Here is an 18,511-nt window from a genome sequence, read left to right on the forward strand (position 1 = left end):
CTGGATTACAGTAAACATCATGCAGATAACTGCATTCTTTTCTCTGTTAATAGCTAACAAGTCAATTATAAACATAGACTGTAGACACATACAATCATACTTAGTCAGTGGAAGTCACAACTGCACTGTCATAGTTGTAATGCAGAACTGTATTTTTGATTATAATGACTAAATTAAACATTATTTTCAATTTCTCTCTAGCCTATATCACAGCTCACATGAATTCTGCTGCTGTTGTTTATTATAGTAACGGTGGCACTAAAACCAACAATAATATCAGTGGTATTATTACAGTGGTAATAGTAGCAGTAGCTGCCAACACTTGTGGTTAACAGCAGTCGTGGCAGTTCTACAAGTACGAGCAGTTTTTTTTAAAGTAGTTTAGTGAAAATAGTACCAATGGTTGAGCGGAGGGACACAACCGTGCTGTGGTCTGTGAATGCCTTGGGATCCAGCGGAGAAACACAAGTATGGATGGCGGTTGTGATGCGGTTCAGTGTTCCACCGTTTTTTCAAGCGGAGAGAAAAGAGACTGACGCTCGAGCGGGTGGAGACTGCTACACATTTAAATCCCCCGGGTCGGTTTTTACAGCTTTTAGCAACAAATAACTTTTCCTTTTTTTATTTTCTTTATACTGTTGGATTCCTTTAGAGCTGGTTTAATGTCGTAAATGACAGGTCTGTAAGGGCGTCGTTGTTGGGAAGTTTTTCGAGGGGGGGTTTGACCAGCAAAGGGCCATGGCAGTCGAGGCTCGGCCGGAGCTGGTCGGGAAGCGGTTCCTCTGTGTCAGCGGGGACGAGCCGCCTGAAATCGGCGACATCGGTCGGTGGCCCTGGAGGTCCGGTGTCATACGCGCAGTCAACCATCGTGACAACGACACCACTGACCTGACGGTAAGGAAAACGCTGACTTTGTCCTCCTCTTTTGGTCTCTGTTACATGCAAAGCAAATGGGAAACTGTGTGGTTGGTGGCTAGCCAGCGAGCCAATGTTGTAAACTTGCCAGGCGGAAATTATTATGTGGCTTTCTTAGTTATTACGGGTGTTGGACCAGTGCATTCACCGGTTGTATGCATTATTGTTTCACTAAAATATCTGTCATTATGAAGTGCATGAGTTTGACTTGCTATTTGACCACTTAAGCAAGCAAGTTAATGGGAGGCAGACTACCAGCAGGGGGTTATGGAAAGCAAACGGCAAGCGTTGCACAGCACATATTTACACCTAAATCATCCAACTTATCTCACCCGCAAACCTAGACAAACCTCCGTGTTATTAAATGTGCTGCTGTGAATGGTTGAATCACAGAGAGGTCCGTGCTGGCACGCCGTGTCTTCCAGCCACAGTGGTTAATGTAAAACGTTCATTTCTAAATAAGCATTGAAATAACGAGAAGCACCTGGAATTAAAGCTAATACATATACGGCGTTGTGTTGGGAGAGCAGCTGCATTTGTAAAGCATGTGTAGCAATTCGAGTCCCGAGCAGCTAAATGCTTTAATCTGCTGTACTGCAAATCAGCTGACGGAGGTAAGGTTAGCTTTCTAGATTTACCCCTGCGTTACAGCCTTTACGTTCAACTAATCCATTAACTAATCTATCACCTCGTGGTTATTGGTCACAATCCACGTTATTTGAGCGTGTTGGTTCAACATAAAGCCCCGTCTGCCTGTGTTTTTCTGGCGGACAACAACCCCTCCGACTTGGACAGGGACGCAGGAATGCTAGGACTTGTAAAAACATAAAACTGGCTTGCTGCAGGCTGAACAATGGGCAGTTTGTCTCCATCTAAAATATTGTCTGCAATTTCAAGACAACGCTGTGTTGCCACTTTTGGAGCTTTCAGGAGCAGACATATTTCCCGCTTGATGTCTAATTATTGCGTTCTTAATGCAGTCAATAGGCAGACAGTGCTGGATGAAAATCTTGGCAATATATAGGTTTTGATTTTGTTCCCTCTTTAAAAAAAGAGGTATTTTCATATTAGGTTAACATGCCAAAACCAGCAAACAATGAAATATTTGCCCTGACAAGCCCTTGGCTGGCTTATACACAGTACTGTCTCACTGTACACTGTGCCTGTTCCCCGTTTTCTTTTGTTCACTGAATCCTTCTATCTGCCTATGCAGATAACTGGCCAAACCCTACCATAGTTCCTACTGGATTATTTACTGTGTTTTCTCTGTACATATGCACTATTTCTCCAGGACAGTAAATCACCTGACAACACATCTTCCAGCAAATATGTTAGTTTAACAGTCATCGCTCTCTGCTAGGGTTATTCTTTGTGTGTGATTTTTCTATTTGAGCGTGACTGGAGGTAGCTCAGTTCTCATGTTTAGATGGGTATTTCAAAGCATACATTTAGGGCCAGCTTACATGTCACAGCTCCTTCTCACATGTGGTGTAGACAGTAGGTAATTGTAGCTTTCTGTTACTGTGTTTGCATGAAGTCCTCTCTATATTTGACAGGAATGGTGAGGTGGCATAATTCCACGCATCGATTACAGTGTCATAGCTTAAAACGCCTCTAGACTTGCTCACATGTGTAATTGCACGGCCCCTTCATCTACATAGCATATTGCATGTATTTGTTTGTATGGCACAACAAACATGCTTCCAGCTTCCTAATTCCCTTGTAGAATTGGTTCTTGTGTGTGATGTGATTTAGGCAGTGAGTAGTGTTCTGGTTTAATTCCATACAATGGGACAAAGTCTCATTAGCAAGGGGCTTAACTAGCCGAGTGAATACAGTAGAGAAGGATTGGAGATTAGATTAGAAGAAGTGTGTCAAGCCAAGCTGTCAGGCCTTTGTCAAGTGCCTGTGGTCAGATAGGCCAGCAGCACAGGACTACACTGGAGCAGCACCGTCTCACCCCGTCTTAATAAATAATACCATTTTACACAAAGTCAGTCAGTATGTCCATAAAGATCTGTCTGAAATGACCACCTACCAACCTCCAAATATTGTACTCAATCACTACAGTTTATCATCACACTGATTGTGTTCACGTGTCGATTGTACACAGTCAACTGAAACAATTGAAGTCACGTCAGTTAATCCATTTGTCGGTCAACAGCAATTACATAAATAAATCAGATATTTTGATAATCTATTAAAATGCATTTTTCAAAGGGAACTACTGCCAAATATTTCATGGTTTCAGCGTCTCGTGTGAGGATTTCCTGCGTCTGACAGTAAACTGAATGTGTTTGCTGTGTGGAATATTGTTAAGATGAAATGAGCCATTTCAAGACGTCGCTACGGGCCGTGATGTTTTATAGCCCGAATGATAAATTGATTGATTGCAAATGACCAGACAATAAAAGTGATCATTAGCCCCAGTGCAAAATGATTTCAGCTCTGATATTCAAATGTCAAGTCCTTCCTTCCTTACACAGACTGCTGTATGGTTTTTGAAATTAGCTTTAAAATGCTCTTATATTTGATCATTTAAATATAACATTGATTCTACACAGTGCACATGATGGGGTCTTCTCATCCTTTGTGCATCACAGCTCAGGGTCATATATCTGATGATATGCTGTCATGATAATGAGCACCACAGAAAACATCAGACTCCTAACTCAGCTGCAGTTATCACATGTAATAACCTTGATGACACATGAATATTTAAGCATAGGTATGAGCTTCCTTATACTGCAGGATGTACAGATATGTGTTCCCTTGTCAGTTGAGGTAAATGTTAATAATGATTATGTCAGATTTTTTAAGGTGTATTTGTGGTTAGGATGGCCCAGTTATGGAATTTGGACTGGTTGAGCAGTAGATGAGACCAGTTTAACAGGCTTACAGCCGTTGCACACTAAATGATGTAAATGAGAACAAGCAGATAATACTAATAGTACAGATGCATTTAGTGTAATTGCTTTAGAGTCTATGCAGGATATATGATGGTAGTAATAACTGTAGCTTGTTTCTAACTGTGTGTACATACTAGTATTTAGATATCCAATAAATAATAATCCATTAAATCTAACCCTCAGTCCACATTACACAATGAACTCATTACCAATTAGTTAATATGACATAATGTATCTGATATGATGAAACAGCATGTTGAGGCTCAGTCAGTTTTTTACTTGCATGTCATAATTCTCCTTATTAAATATATGAAATGAGTGGTTTAAGTACAGGTTCTGATGTCTGAGGAAAAGGTAGGAACTAGTATTTATAGCCGTCATTCTAACCTGACAACACTTGCAAATACAATAGCATTAGCTGGGCTGTTAAGAAAGAAGAATGCATTTCTCATTTGGGTCGTGAGATTAAAAAAAAAAAAGTTCAAGAACGCCCCCAAGTATTAAAATTCTCTACTCCATTAATGGCATTGTAAATTCCTTTGCAGTGACCCAGTATTGGCGTCGCAGGGACAGAGTCTGAAACACAAAGCAGAAAAATACATGACAGAGTCACGTGTGGGTGTATGAATACTGTGCATATTCTCTCTAATGAGCACACTAGAATTATTTCATGATCTCTTTCTCCTCTTTTTATCCTGTCTGTACTTAATGTTCAGCAGCCTCACTCATGTGAGTGTATGCTTATGTTCCGTATACAATTAGAGAATAATTAGTGACTGATGTATGGTGCTTTTGCTGTTGTATACCTGTTGGAGCCTTGATGCTAAAGCACAGGGAATCACTAACACATTAGACAGGCGTGATAGCTACCTATCTACATCCACACACAGGACAGTTTTTACAGCTGCCTGTTCTCCTGCTGCAGCTGGGGACCTGGTCCCAAACTACTAACACAACACTTATGTTCTTAAATTACAAGAGTGTTCTCTTCTCTTCTGTCCTGTCTATTCCAATCCTACTGTTCCTCTGGGAGCTTTTCATGTTAAGGAAAGGTTGCTTGTTCTTACCAATAATGTGGCTTCAAGCATAGAAAGTAGACATATAGAAACACCTTCATTTTTCTGTCTTCTTTTTCCCAAACTCTGCATATCAGTTCACTACAACCTACTCCACAGCCTCCACTACAGACACACTCATGCAGAACGCCGTATGTTTATACCCTTAAATATAGAAACATTTAATTTTAGGACTTCACAGCCTTCTGAAAAGAAGAGGATCCTATGTCAGCTGAGAGAAACAGAAAGCTTCCCTATAAGAAACCCATCTGTTTATTGTAGAACATCATGGACTGATAATTGCATCTCCTTTTTCACACGTCTAGGAGAAAGTGAGGAGTATGTGCAGTATGTTGATACACAGCATTTTATTTTAGCAACAGTCAGTAAGAATAGAGCAGGGAGACATATCCTGATAAACGGCTGTGTTGATGGTATACATGTTCTGAATGAAGACAGCATAGCTCTGGGATCGTATTGATGGAGAAGCTCTTATTATGTTATATCACAATTCATAGATCTGCAACCAACTTCCACTTCCTTTCCTTCTTGAGTGAGTAAACTGTTAAAATACCAATCTACAGAGCTGTGGAGGTTTGACTTTTTTCTTCACACAGACATGCATTCTACTTGAGAACGGATTAGTTTTGTACATTTCTGACCATTCACCTATTGGACTGTCATGGGACACACAGTCTCAAGATCACCATGTTTACAAAAGTGTCAAAAAGAAAAAGAGGGAAGCTAGACAGGAAGCACTGTGAGAAATGATATTATACTCCCCTCAATAACCTCACAGATGCACAAAGATTATTTGTTGATTGTTGAGAAGATGGAAGGCAATTTCAGGTTGACCAATCTAAGGTATTATGAACATAAGTTAAGAAAGAGTATATCTTGAGAAAGCATGTACAGAAGCTAATCTAACAACCCTCTTACAAAACCTAATCAAACAGCTGAATCATTTGCTAGTAAAATGTATCATAACTGACTGAATGAACAGTGTCAATGGTAAAAGCTTTAGATCAGCCCATTGAAGAGTAGGAGATTTACCCCCCCAAAGATTACACAGCACTGTATCATGCTGAAGTTCTAATAAAATGACAGGACTCTGGAGATCATGAGACTGATGAAGAAATACTCAACTAGAGCTGAGAATGTGTAGGGCACATATACACACACATCCAGCTGGTTTTTGGAGGGACTTGAGGGAGTGATAGAAGCTGAGAGAAATGAAAAAGCTCAGCAGCAGAACCCTACGCTGGCACATGAGCCATAAAACTGCTACACTCATCTGGATTCACAATGAATGGAAAGAGCAGGGCAGCTAGGTCATTGCCTATAGGAGCCTTTGTTTTCCATTACAGTCTACTGTGCATGTCTGTATGAGTGTGTGTGTGTACAGTAGCAGCGCTGCTAGTTTGTTTTTAGGACCGTGGCCCGAGGTTCATCTCTGTGTGGCTAATCAGCAGAAAATGACAGGCTGTGACCGGGGGAGAACCTTCCACATACAGCAGCCATGCTCACTGGCTTGTTGCAGCGCTGCAGTTCAGCCAGCTTAGAAACATTTCTAAGCCGTGTGTGAGAGTGTGTTGGCTCGTGAATAGCAGCATTGTTCAGCGTACGGATGCACGGCAGCGAGACAGGGAATAAACACCGTAGCAGAGAAGCCTTCACCTTCTAATTTCACTGCTACAGTAGCACACGTGTGTTTATTTCACTTTAAACACGAGTGTTCATTATAGAATAATACCAGCCTGTCAAATGTAGAGTAATGTACAATATACTAAAGCAAGTAACTGATTTCAAACCTAGCAATAATATAATAATCCTGAGTCTCAGTTAAATTCTCTACACTAATTCATATTCATAAATTCCCCATCAGTCATTAATGAATGTTTGATTCATCTTATAGAAAAAAGACATTCACCATCATTATTTTACGGTCCAGGACAACATTTGATAGAATATGATGAATACTAAAATATGTTTTAATGCTGATTTTTATTTTTATTTTTTAATGAATACAGGTCGAATTTGTACATTTGAATATGCACAAAAAAGTGCATTTTTATTAGCATTTTATTTTAGGAAAAGTCTGGCTAAAAGAAATGTGTATAGGGTGTTTTTACAGCTCTTGAATGTAAAATTGTAAGGGTTAAATAATGAGGCAAATAACACTATACATTCAAATACTTATTACTGCAATCCAAAATGTATCATTATAATATTATGATGATATAAACATTTCTGTGTCCAAATGAATGATGTTGACAAGTGTGTATAAATACATCAAACCAAACAATAAATAGTATAAAACAGAGGTATAACAACAGTAAGTATGTGTACTCATATTGCACAGATAATAATGCATATGATCAGGGAATAATTATTTCAGGTTATGATATTCAGCAGTTCACTACAGTTATAATCTAACAATTGAGTGTTGTGTTGATAGATGTCAGTTGAGCAGATAATCTGCTACACTGTAGCGTTACTGTTGGCGTGAACATGTAGCTGTTGTCAGGAAATGAAGTGGAAACACTGTGCATTTTCATACATGAGGAGTATGACTGTGGGACTCTCTGCTCCTGTGGCTTTGCATTAAGTAGATGCACTGAATAATGAGCTTCATTTGTCCTGTGCAGTCAGCCTTAACACGGTCATATCAACAGGTTTCCCTCCATACACAATAGATCTGCTGATGCCGTTTAGTCACTAAGTAACCTTCAGACGTGTTTGAATGTTTCTGCATCAGTTGACAGTGCACTACTTTTTTATACAGGCTGCACAGTTTCTCTTTCTCTCTTCTCTTATAATCAGCTGCAGCACAGTCAGAGAAATAAAAGCTGTCAGTAAAATAGTGCCATCATGAGTCTTCATTAATCAGGTTGATGTGAACACAGTGGACTGCAGTATTGCTATGTGACGTCCAGATTATGCAGTGTTTGGGCAGAGCAGTAACTGGATACACAGAGTGTTAGTGGTTTGTTTTCTGGTGCCTAAGGAAACAAAATGTAATCTGAAGCCAGGATGGGCTGGCTGGATTGCTGGCTGGATGTACCCTTCCCCCATCTCTCTCTCTCACACACACTCACGCGCACACACACAGACACACACACAGCACTAAAGCTCCACTACATCACAGCGCTACATACGGCAGCCATAAAGTCTCCTATAGGCTCGCAGGCTTCCCAGATAACCCTGGGAATACATCAGGCTCTACTACTGAGCAGCTGCTGGTATACTGTGCTATACTAGTTCTATCTCACCACACACTGCTAACATAGAGCTTTTATTTTAGAATCACTTATTCTTCAAAATATACGCTAGCTTTTTAGAACACAGGTGAAACACTGACCACTAACATGATCTCATTTAAATATAGATTATTGGTCTTTCACTTTGACTTTAGAGTGAATTCTGACTCTTACACTGTGTATACGTTATGGAGCAAGTATTTAATTAATATACAATACCTCATTTGTACTGTGAACACAAACCAGTATTAACCTGCCTTCATGTAAACTGACATTTCATAACCAAAGACCCTCTTGCTCAATCAGTCAGATATATACAGACCAATCAGATAATAACACAAACAAGGCATTACTCAACAACTGTACAGCTGATGGATTTACCTTCGATGTATTGAGAAATGTGTCTGTGGTTCCAGAAGAAGCCACATGTTTCAGTTTAAAAATGATAAGAAAGGAGCAGTGACAGCACAGTAAGAGGTCAGCTGAGTCAGCTGTAGTAAGTGTGTGTGTTGACGTCTGAAATGACGTCTTTGTCCTTTCGTTCCATAGTATTGTCATACCACAAGGAGGAAAACTGTCAGGTAGTCTGCTACTGATATACTTATTTATTCTAGATTGTTTTGGTGTGTAAAGTGTGTGTCCACGTGATACTCCTCAGTGATAAACACATACTCAGATATCCTCTTCATGATACTGCTGAACTGTGTTGACTGTGTTTGTGTTGTCCTGCACAGTCAATTCAGAGTGTGGTAGTAAAACATTCAGCGAGAAAGCATCTCAGACAGGCTGTGACTCTGTCCAGAATATGAAATGAGTAAACCTCTTCCTGTCTGACTGCTGTTATCTCATCACACTATTACACAGACTGTGCTGTGTGCTGCTGCTGCACTGCTCTGAATCAAATCCCTGTGTCACTCATTTCAAGACAAAATATGGCACAGCTGAGAGATTTCCACTGAACTGGCAGTTTGCTCTAAAATATCCAGATATTCTGGTCCTGTCAGGGTCAAAAGTACAGGGCTTTACACCATCATGGGACACTAATAACTATCCTGTAAAACCACAAGATTACATTTACATTACTAAGTCCTTCTAAAGTTCAACACAGCGTCTTCGCTAAGCTCCACTGAAAGAAGCATTTCAGTCCAAAGTTGTTTCTTGGACTCAAAGCTTGTCCGGAGTATTTTTGAACACTGCTGTCAGGGAATACTGGCCTGAGCCTCTAACTAGACTGTTTCACCAAAGAATGTGAGCTAAGTTATTTCGGTGTAGCCAGTAATGAGGAGGTTGAGCTCCTTCACTTTTGGAATCGAGCAACTGTGGCTCACGCACGTTCCACCGAGCCCGCCTCTATCTGTTTCCTCGCAGGAGAGGATGATATGAGACGTCACCTGCTGCTGCTGCTGCTGCTCATGTCTGGGACCTGGACACAGCCCCCACCCCTCTCTGTCCCTCTTTCCCTCCTGAAGTGAACTCATAACTTGCTCCCACCTTGCTGGAGAAAGCTCTGGCCAGTGGAATGTTGTCTTACCTGTCTGCATGATGTCTACCATCCTCAGTGACACCGGTTGACCCTGTAATGTAATTCCCTTTATCTTGTCATCAACTAATTCATTACATTAACATGGTCGCTTTGTGCCAGCGGGACACTAAAAAGGAGATGAATGACAATAGATCTGCTCACAGTGTCTCTTGTTGAATTTCAAAGAGGAGGCGCTGCAGAACAGTTTGTTCTCTAGAAGCACGACAAACAAAGAAAGTGATGCCAAAGCCTCCTGATAAATAGCTTGAATTGTATATATATGAAGATGTGATGTGTGGCAGCATCCTTATACAGTGGCTTGTCTTACTACTACTACTACCAGTGCTAATTCTACTACTACTACTAAAGACGGACACTTAGATTATTGGATTAGCTGTGTTGCAGCCACTGAACCCCCTCTAGCTTTAGTCCAGCACCTGTCCCTCTCTGTTGTTGTCCTCCTGGCTGTCTCCTCTCATTCTGTTCTCTCTGTCTGTGCTATTATATGTCATCCTGTCCTGTTCCAGTCTGCTCTGCCCTCTTCTCTTATCTGTCTCTGCTGTCACATCTATTGAATTAAATGGATTCATCTAAATTGTATTACCAGGCTTTTTAAATGTAATGCTGCTCAAGAAAAAAATGTGTGTCAATACTTGATGATAACATGCAGTCAAATATGCCATACGTTGCAGAAAAGCATTCTGCTGTATACTATAAACATGTAGGTATTTCATCATAATGTAGTGAGCTATTTATGAATTAATTGAGGAGAGGAAGCTGTGCACGCTGCATCCTATCTGCTGTTATAAACAGGAACAGAAATTCATGTCCCGTAGCAACCAGTGCCTGCTTTACTTTTACAGCTTTTGGTGCTGTTTGGGTGCTGAGTGGAGTTTCTGGTAGTATTCTAATGCTCTGAAATCCATGGTCAGTAAAAAAGCTTCCTAATAGATTTTCAGTGGAAAGAAGCTGGCAGAGAGATTTGCTGGCTGCTGTTATGTTCTTTAAATCTCACACACTGTCATATTCAGACAGACACAGAGAGTGAAAAATAGAGAGAGAGAGAGAGAGAGAGAGAGGGGATGGAGAGATGGAACAAGGGAGAAATGGCCAGATGAAGGGAGGAGAGTGATGCTTCATAGAGTTGAAGTGAGAGAGAGAGAGTGAATGCCATTTGAGAGAGCGAGAGACTCATTAGTTGTTTGGTTTTCTAGGCAGGCGGCTCTCTGGCAGAGAGAGGGGAGGGAAAGAGAACGAGAGAGAGAGAAAATGGGAATGTGAGAGAGACGGAGGGAGAGAGAGAGAGCGAGAGAGAGAGGGGTTTCTTTCTCCTCTGTCTGGCCTCTCTCCCATAGCAACAGCGGCTTAGCCACGTGAACGCCAGTTCCTTTGAGTTCACCCACTGCACAGAACTTAACTCCTTCATCACCGGATTGAAGCTCAGTACAGCAGCACACAGGCACAGAATCTAGCTACAATACAACTGGGACTTATCTGACTTCAACTGAACTGGACTCAGTCACTGGGAGAGAAGAGAATATTATATATAATACATGAATATTGAGTGAATACACAGCAGTTAAAGTGGGATAGAATGTATATGAAGAGGAATAGAACAGTCATACTGTGTATAGGATGGAAAAGTATACCGTCATAAAATACCATACAGAATACTGTCATGTAGAGTGGTAATACATAATGAGACATAGAGTAGAATAGAGCACCGTCATATACAGAACAGTGAAATGATTCTACTGTTCTCTGTTAGAATGACACAGTGGAATTATTGTTGACTGGAGCCAATGTGGGACAAAATTGGTTTCTGTGGGTTTCCTGACTGTCAGTGAAATACAGAGAAACCAAATCTCTTGGCCAACACAAAGGAAGTTAATCTTAGTTCAGTAATTTAACCAAGCCAAGGCTTTTTTTTCAGCCCTATAAAGTGAATGCAGGTTTGGAAAAAAAAGGTTACCTACGTAATCATTTACAATAACACAAAACAGTTGTTTGACTATATGATTACTTTTGTAATAGTCTAACTCTCATTTAGTCCCTCAAGCTTTGACTCCTAATATAAAGGTGCTGTGACAGTGTAGAATGGTGGAATGAATAGTCAAATCTTGTGTTGTCTTTGGATCATTGACTGGAGATCTTCTATCAGTGTTAAACGTGGATCCAACAGTGTGAACGCTCCACAATCTGCCACTAATCTGTGGATCTCCATTTCACGACAGAGTGAAGCAGAAAAGTCAAACAGCTCATTTGTGTCTTTCTTTCTTCTTCCTGTTCACTCTGTTCCTTTTGTTGAACAGCTAGCTAACTCTTTCCAGATGGTATGGAGTTAACTCTCGTCCTCTCCCCTCTTCTCCTCTCCTTTCCTCTCCTCTCCTCTCCTCTCGTTTCCTCTCCTCTGTCAAACATATATTTATTGACCTGTCCGTCACCGGAACAGTTTTGACAGTTGTCCTGTTATTACTGTACACACACAGGAAATGACAGAGAATATGTTGTGAGGATTTTCAAACATCAGGGTTTTTTTTTTGCATCTCTCTGAATCATGACTGTATCTTGGTCAATTGAATACTTGTGTTGTTCCATTTTCTGTCAGTGACTAATGATTTTAGTGTGGGTCATTTTATAGACTGAATGATGAAGCAGTTGTAATTGGCTATTAGTAATATTTGTAGTCCTGCCTGCATGTGGTGTAATGTAATTAGTAATTGAGGGTTTGTTTTGACATTAAACCAGAGTAGTATATGTGTACCTATGATCCCCTCACCCTCAATATTGATTCTAATAAATATTAAGAACACGAGAGTGCTGGGACAGCTCAATATTACTGCGTATATTGGCCCTCAGAAGTCTTATTGCTTAAACCTCAGTGTGAGGAGACTCGGTATTTGACGTGTCTCAGCTGGAATGTGAACCGCAATTAAACAAGTTAACTCTTGTTATCTGAGAGAGGAAAGATTCCCTCGCAAAGAGTTCATTCTCTCATTGTCAGCACTCTCTCTGTCTGCATGTCTGTCATCTTCTCTGAGAGCAGAAAGCCTTGTCTCTCACTACTACAACTACTCATACTAATCATTATTTTCATCATCAGGGAAACTGCTGATGAAGTTACTTATCATGAAGTCAATACCAATCATCTGACAAGAATAAAGCTAAATAGCTTATATAAAATGATTGAGAAGTTTGATAATGGCTTATTGCTTTTTGTCTGTTTTTATCAGAGTTGTTGCAGATTCACTTATTTTCTCTAAATGAAACCAGGCTTTATTGGTGCTTTATGATGGTGTCTTACATCTGAAAATGTGAAAGAAGCTTAAAGTCCTGGAAGACTTTATTCAAAGTGTTTCAGTTGATGATGTCATGAATGTCTTGGAAGTGGACTTTTTTTCATGTGGCTGGTTTAAAATAAAAAGAGGAGAACCTTAACAACAAGCGGCCTATTGGTCTGATTCATTACATGTAGAAATGTTTGATTGTTTGATGCTGATGTATGTTGTTTAATACTATGCAGACCACCAGTTCACTTCAGAGTTTAATTGAATATATGTAGAAAAACCACAATGGCACATATTCTTCCAATGAAAATGTGAATGAAACATACCCATTCAGTCCTATATGTATAACCACCATATATGTAAAGTTTGTAGCTTTAACAGCTCTGCAACACTGTAGACAATTAGTGTGCTATTGTTACATTTGTAATGTTTGAGCAGGCAGTCAGTCAATGGCAGCCACAAAGCTGCACAGCTTGTCAGACAAGCAGACACTGTGTTCTGCCAGTCACACAACCAGTCAGCCAGGCTCCTGTCTCCCTCCCACCATCCTGTCAGTGTGTACAGCAGAGTGCCTCTCCTCAGCTCTCCACTGTGTCCTCCTGTATCACTCAGGCCACAGAGAGAAGCCACGTGTGAGAACACACACACACACACACACACACACACACACACACACACACACACACACACACACACACACACACACAAGCTGTGGTTTGTTATGGGCAGTGTTGGAGAAAGACAGAGCTAAAGTAAAAGAGAGAGGCTGGAAATGAAGTGCAGCATGACACACCTTGACAGAGAGGTGTGCTGGGAGTGACTCTCAGCAGTGTTTGTGTACACACACACTCAGGTCTCTGTAGTGAGGCGTGGCTGTAGTAGTGGAGTCCTGCAGTGTAATGAGGCTTGTGAATGGAGAGAGAGAGGCACTGTGTGGTGGCTTTATTTACATGCTGTGCTTTCTAATGCAGACGGCTGCTTCCTCTCAATGACATACATTACATGCATGAAAATGTCTTTAACAACAACTCAATCTAATACATTCAGCTTCAGGCTTGGCTCGCCTTTAAATCTCGTGTTTCAAGTCTAAACATAAATGAAGCCAGAGCTTTCATGAATATCCAAGGAGGGAAATTCCCACCAACCACCAGATGTTATGCTGTACCTTAACCTCACCACTCAACCTATCCACAACAAGTAGGTAGATTTCTGAAGGCAGAGACATAGTTCTGCTCTGCTGCTAATGTTACTTTTTCACTGGAAAAATATTGCAGCAGTGTCCAGTTAAGCCTGAGATCAACCAGCTCCTTCTGTGTAAACATTAAGCTGCACCAATGCAGTCAACACACACACACACACACACACACACACACACACACACACACACACACACACACACACCACACACACAGTATTAACCTCAGATCTGTTGTTTGAACTTAGGACACACTAAAAAGCCATCAGACAGTGTGACATGTCATGTGTTGTGTTTGTGTGTATGCTTGTGTGTTAGTGAACTATTAGTGGATGTGTGAGGATAGTAGATGTGGGGGTGTCTGTGAAGTCCAAGGTTTCTGTTGACATTACAACAGTACATTGTTAGAGCTTCCGCTACAGCACAGTTGCTTCTGGAATGACCATTATTATCATGAACGACAGCAGCACATGCACAGTACCCTCCCACTTATTCTTTCTCTTTTCTTACATCACATTGTAAGCTGTGTGTGTTATGTTGTCAAATATAAAGAAACACTTCACAGCATCATTTTCTCTTAGTGATGTGTATATTCAGGGGAAGCCTTGTGTGAATATAAGCCATATAAGCCTCTTTATATTCCAGGCAGCTGACACATGCTGCAACATGAGGCTCCTGGAGCTAAACAACAACTGGTTCTATAAGTATAAGACCTTTTTTAAGCTAAAATGTAGCACAATACGAAGAGAGAAAATATCCTACCAAACATTAATTTGTAATTGTTCTCTCTTAATCTACCCAGTTGGTTTCTATATTCAACCAGGAAATGTTTTATTGCTTTTTACAACATGAATATATAAATATTCTTTAACTAGGTCTTACAAATCTGCAACAAAACATGAATATAAAACCAATAGACAGTGTACTTCATGACAGCATACTGTAGTGTGGAGTCCCAGGGTCAGTCAGCACAAAGGTCAATGAATATAAGTGTGTTTGAGGTTTGGCCCTGGATCTTTTTTTGAAACAAAGGTTGCAAAGCACACCTTTTTAAAGTGTTGTTATTTTATAGGTCTGGAGTGATTTTTATTCTTATCTCCTGATTCAATACTATCATGATACATGGGTGTCAATTCCATTCAGAATTGATTCTCTATTGAAAACCAGTTCTCCATTGAATTAATAGAAAATGGGCATAATGTTCAGTCTAGCTCTAAACTATTCACTGACGTGCTTATTACACTGGAATACAATATAAAACACAACTGGTAGATAAGATAAAAGGTCCACAGCCTTTTTATTTTGAAAAGTTAAAAGCTGCAGTTGGTAACTTTGAGGAGAGAGAGGACTTAGCATCAAATTTGAAGAAGTACAACTTTCAGATCCCTCCCCCTCCCTCTCCGCTGCACTCCTGCCCTGCCTCCAATGTCCCTCCCCAAGATGAGACTGACGTGCGCGCGACAGCACGCGACCACGTGCACGTGGATCGGTAATACATGAACTACACCCCACACAGCTAGATATAAAACGCTTTACAGTGACGTTCTCATGGCTATACCTTACCTAGAAACTCGGAGATATGAGCTTGACCGAGCTGAGGAGGAAGGGGGAGGGGCCTGTGAGGAGGAAGGGGGAGGGGGCTGTGTGCGTTAGCAGTGATCAGACACAATCCTGGCTCTGATTGGGTCTTTTTTCCGGCCGCGGTGGATTCTGGCAATTTGCAGTAGGAGCAGTGGGTGGGGCTAAATGAGCGTTTTTTTTTTTTTTTACAGATTACTAGTTTCATGTAATGCTGTATTTACATATTGACAGCAAATATGACAAAAAGTTACTTTTATAAGACTTACCAACTGCAGCGTTAATGAATGAATGACTGAATTTGAAAGCATCTTACAGTCTCCTGTCTGTATGGCAACAATAAAATGAGGGAGAGGGGAGTCAGACTGCTCCGCTGTGTTATTAACATCATATCTCCAGCAGTGAGAGCAGCCTCTCAACATTGTGAGTGGGTGCAGGGTTGTTAAGATGAGACAGAGGTATATTCTTCATCTCAGGTTGGTTTAAGTAGTTTAATGCTGCAGTGTGTGATGGTCAGCTGCTCTCATTTGTTACTGCTGTTTGCTGCTCTGAGTGACAGTGTGGAAAGTATTCACAACATACTCAACATTAGTCTTGCAAAAGTAATTATTTAGTCGTCAAATCAAAAAAAAAGATTGCATTCACTGCCTTTTTTAAAAAGATGAACTCATGTGTGCACTATAGACTGTCCAGGCGCTGCTCTGCCCTCACAGTCCAGTTCCGCCTTTTTTTCGTTCTGTCAACATCACACGCTGGAATTTTCAACAAAGGCAGCGGGCCAGTCATCAAAAGTGTGCCGCCTTTTTGAGTGAGATAGGCAGTGAAAAGCCTGGTGTGTGTGTGCAGTCCACCTGAGTGTGATGAGGTGTTTCTGCTGCAGCGCTGCACACTCCGGCCTATAAGACTGAAGCGCGGCACAGACAAAGGCCAGCTACACCAGAGATGTAACATGAGATCGTTCCTTGAGAATCTAGGGCAAGGTTCCCTGTCCACACATGTGTCAGTCTGTGTGTGTGCTGAGCTCGCCTGCCTGCTCCAGTGTGTGCATGCATGTGTTTATTATGCATGTGTGTGTGTGCAGCTTTACTGTCTGTCTTTGTGATGGGATTTGTCAGCAAACCTTTACTATTGTGTAAACGTATGGGTGTGTGTGGAACAGGCATGTGTATGCGTGATAACTTTGTGTCTGTATGTGTGCATAATCATACTTGGCTTTGTGTGTCTGTGTCTGTGTGTCTGTCTGTGTGTGTGTGTGTGTGTGTGTGTGTGTGTGTGTGTGTGTGTGTGTGTGTGTGTGTGTGTGTGTGTGTGTGTGTGTGTGTGTGTGTGTGTGTGTGTGTCCCAGTGCAGCAGCAGATGAAGGGAGGGGTGTTCTACTGCTGGCTCCATTGATTGGTTCCATACAGACTGAAACTTGACCTTCACAGCAGATGTCTGTATGGCTGCCAAATACACGCACACACACACACACACACACACACACACACACACACACACACAGAGTACACAACTCTACCCTTGTTATGCTGCTGTAGCTCTTACAGTATTTCTATTTTTCTAGGTGTGACAGGCACTCAGTGAGGATTATTTGTCATTTCAAAGTTGACAAAATTAAGTTTGTAAGTCGCCTGCCAGGAGGACTGGGAGATGTTAAAATCTACCAGCCAAAATAATAAATAGCCTTTTTGTCTTTCTGTACATGTCATTGAGATAAAAAGTCGAGTGTTAATTTCAGACCCAGCTTGACAACTTCCACACAATTCACATGCAATCAGCTAGAAGTGGCAGATAAGTCATGATGGAGAGTGTGCTGTTCTCTGAGGGTCTGGGGGCCCCTCTGAAAGAAGTCCCAGACCCATGCATAAAGCATACATGGGGACTGTTTCTGAGCTTCCAATACTGCTGGCTATTGCAGAAGTCAGTACAGTTAAGTTGCATTAGAACCCGTAGAGCACAGTGTGTCACCTTTCTGTTGTATTTCACAGCTCTCAGACAGCTTTAGCATGATGGAGAGAGAGACACTTTCAAAGTGTCTGCATACTGTGTGTTTCAGAAGTGAGGTAAACGATTAGGCTTAACTGATGGAGATTCCTTAAAGAGGACCTATTGTGCTTGTCCCTGCTTTCACTTATTTTTCTATAATGTTACAATATTGGATGTTCATATTAAACATGGCCATAGTGTCAGATAGTGAGATAAACACATGTAGAAGTATCCTTGTGAACAAACAGCAGTGGCTTCAGACTGCTCTGAACACTTGGGTTCCAACTGTTTTTTCTGCTCTCAATCAGAGGTGATGTCAGCTGAGTTCTGCTCCACACACAGCACACCAGTTCACTGCTCTGCTCTGCTACCATTATGGCATTTTTCCATTGTGTTGAGGGTAGTTGTGCTGAGCCATGACACCCATTATTTAGTCATTGAAAAGCTTTTAATATAAAGCAGTAAAGTAGGAAATGTTATTTTTAATTAGCAGTGACTTAGCATGACTCTGATACAGCTGCCCTTCAGCAGGTTCCTATAAAGTTGGCCAATCAGAACAGAGTGGGTTCATCAGGAGGGGGGTCTTAAAGAGACAGGAGCTAAAACTGCCTGTTAGAGACAAAGGCTGGAGTGAGGGGCTGCATAAAGGACCAGTATAAGATAAATGAGAGTGAATCATGCAGAGCTACTCCAGTAGAGTCCCAGAATCAAAATATACAGCTGGAAATGAGCAAAATATGTCCCCTTTAAAGAAGTTGTACAGCGAGTAGACACTCATACATTCAAAGGCATGTCTGTTGTAATTGA

At 41.1% G+C, this 18,511-nt stretch overlaps 1 protein-coding gene across 1 annotated transcript in view; it reads left to right on the forward strand.

Moving 5' to 3' along the window:
- Positions 1–539: 539 nt before the first annotated feature.
- jmjd1cb (jumonji domain containing 1Cb) overlaps positions 540–18,511 on the forward strand; it is a 120,666-nt gene continuing 102,694 nt past the window's right edge. Inside the window, exon 1 of the mRNA XM_053340860.1 lies at positions 540–894. Coding sequence (XP_053196835.1) covers positions 739–894 — 156 coding nt within the window. The 5' untranslated portion in view covers positions 540–738. The remainder of the gene's footprint in view (positions 895–18,511) is intronic.

The sequence above is a fragment of the Scomber japonicus genome, chromosome 20, assembly GCF_027409825.1.
Source record: "Scomber japonicus isolate fScoJap1 chromosome 20, fScoJap1.pri, whole genome shotgun sequence".
Classification (NCBI taxonomy): domain Eukaryota; kingdom Metazoa; phylum Chordata; class Actinopteri; order Scombriformes; family Scombridae; genus Scomber; species Scomber japonicus.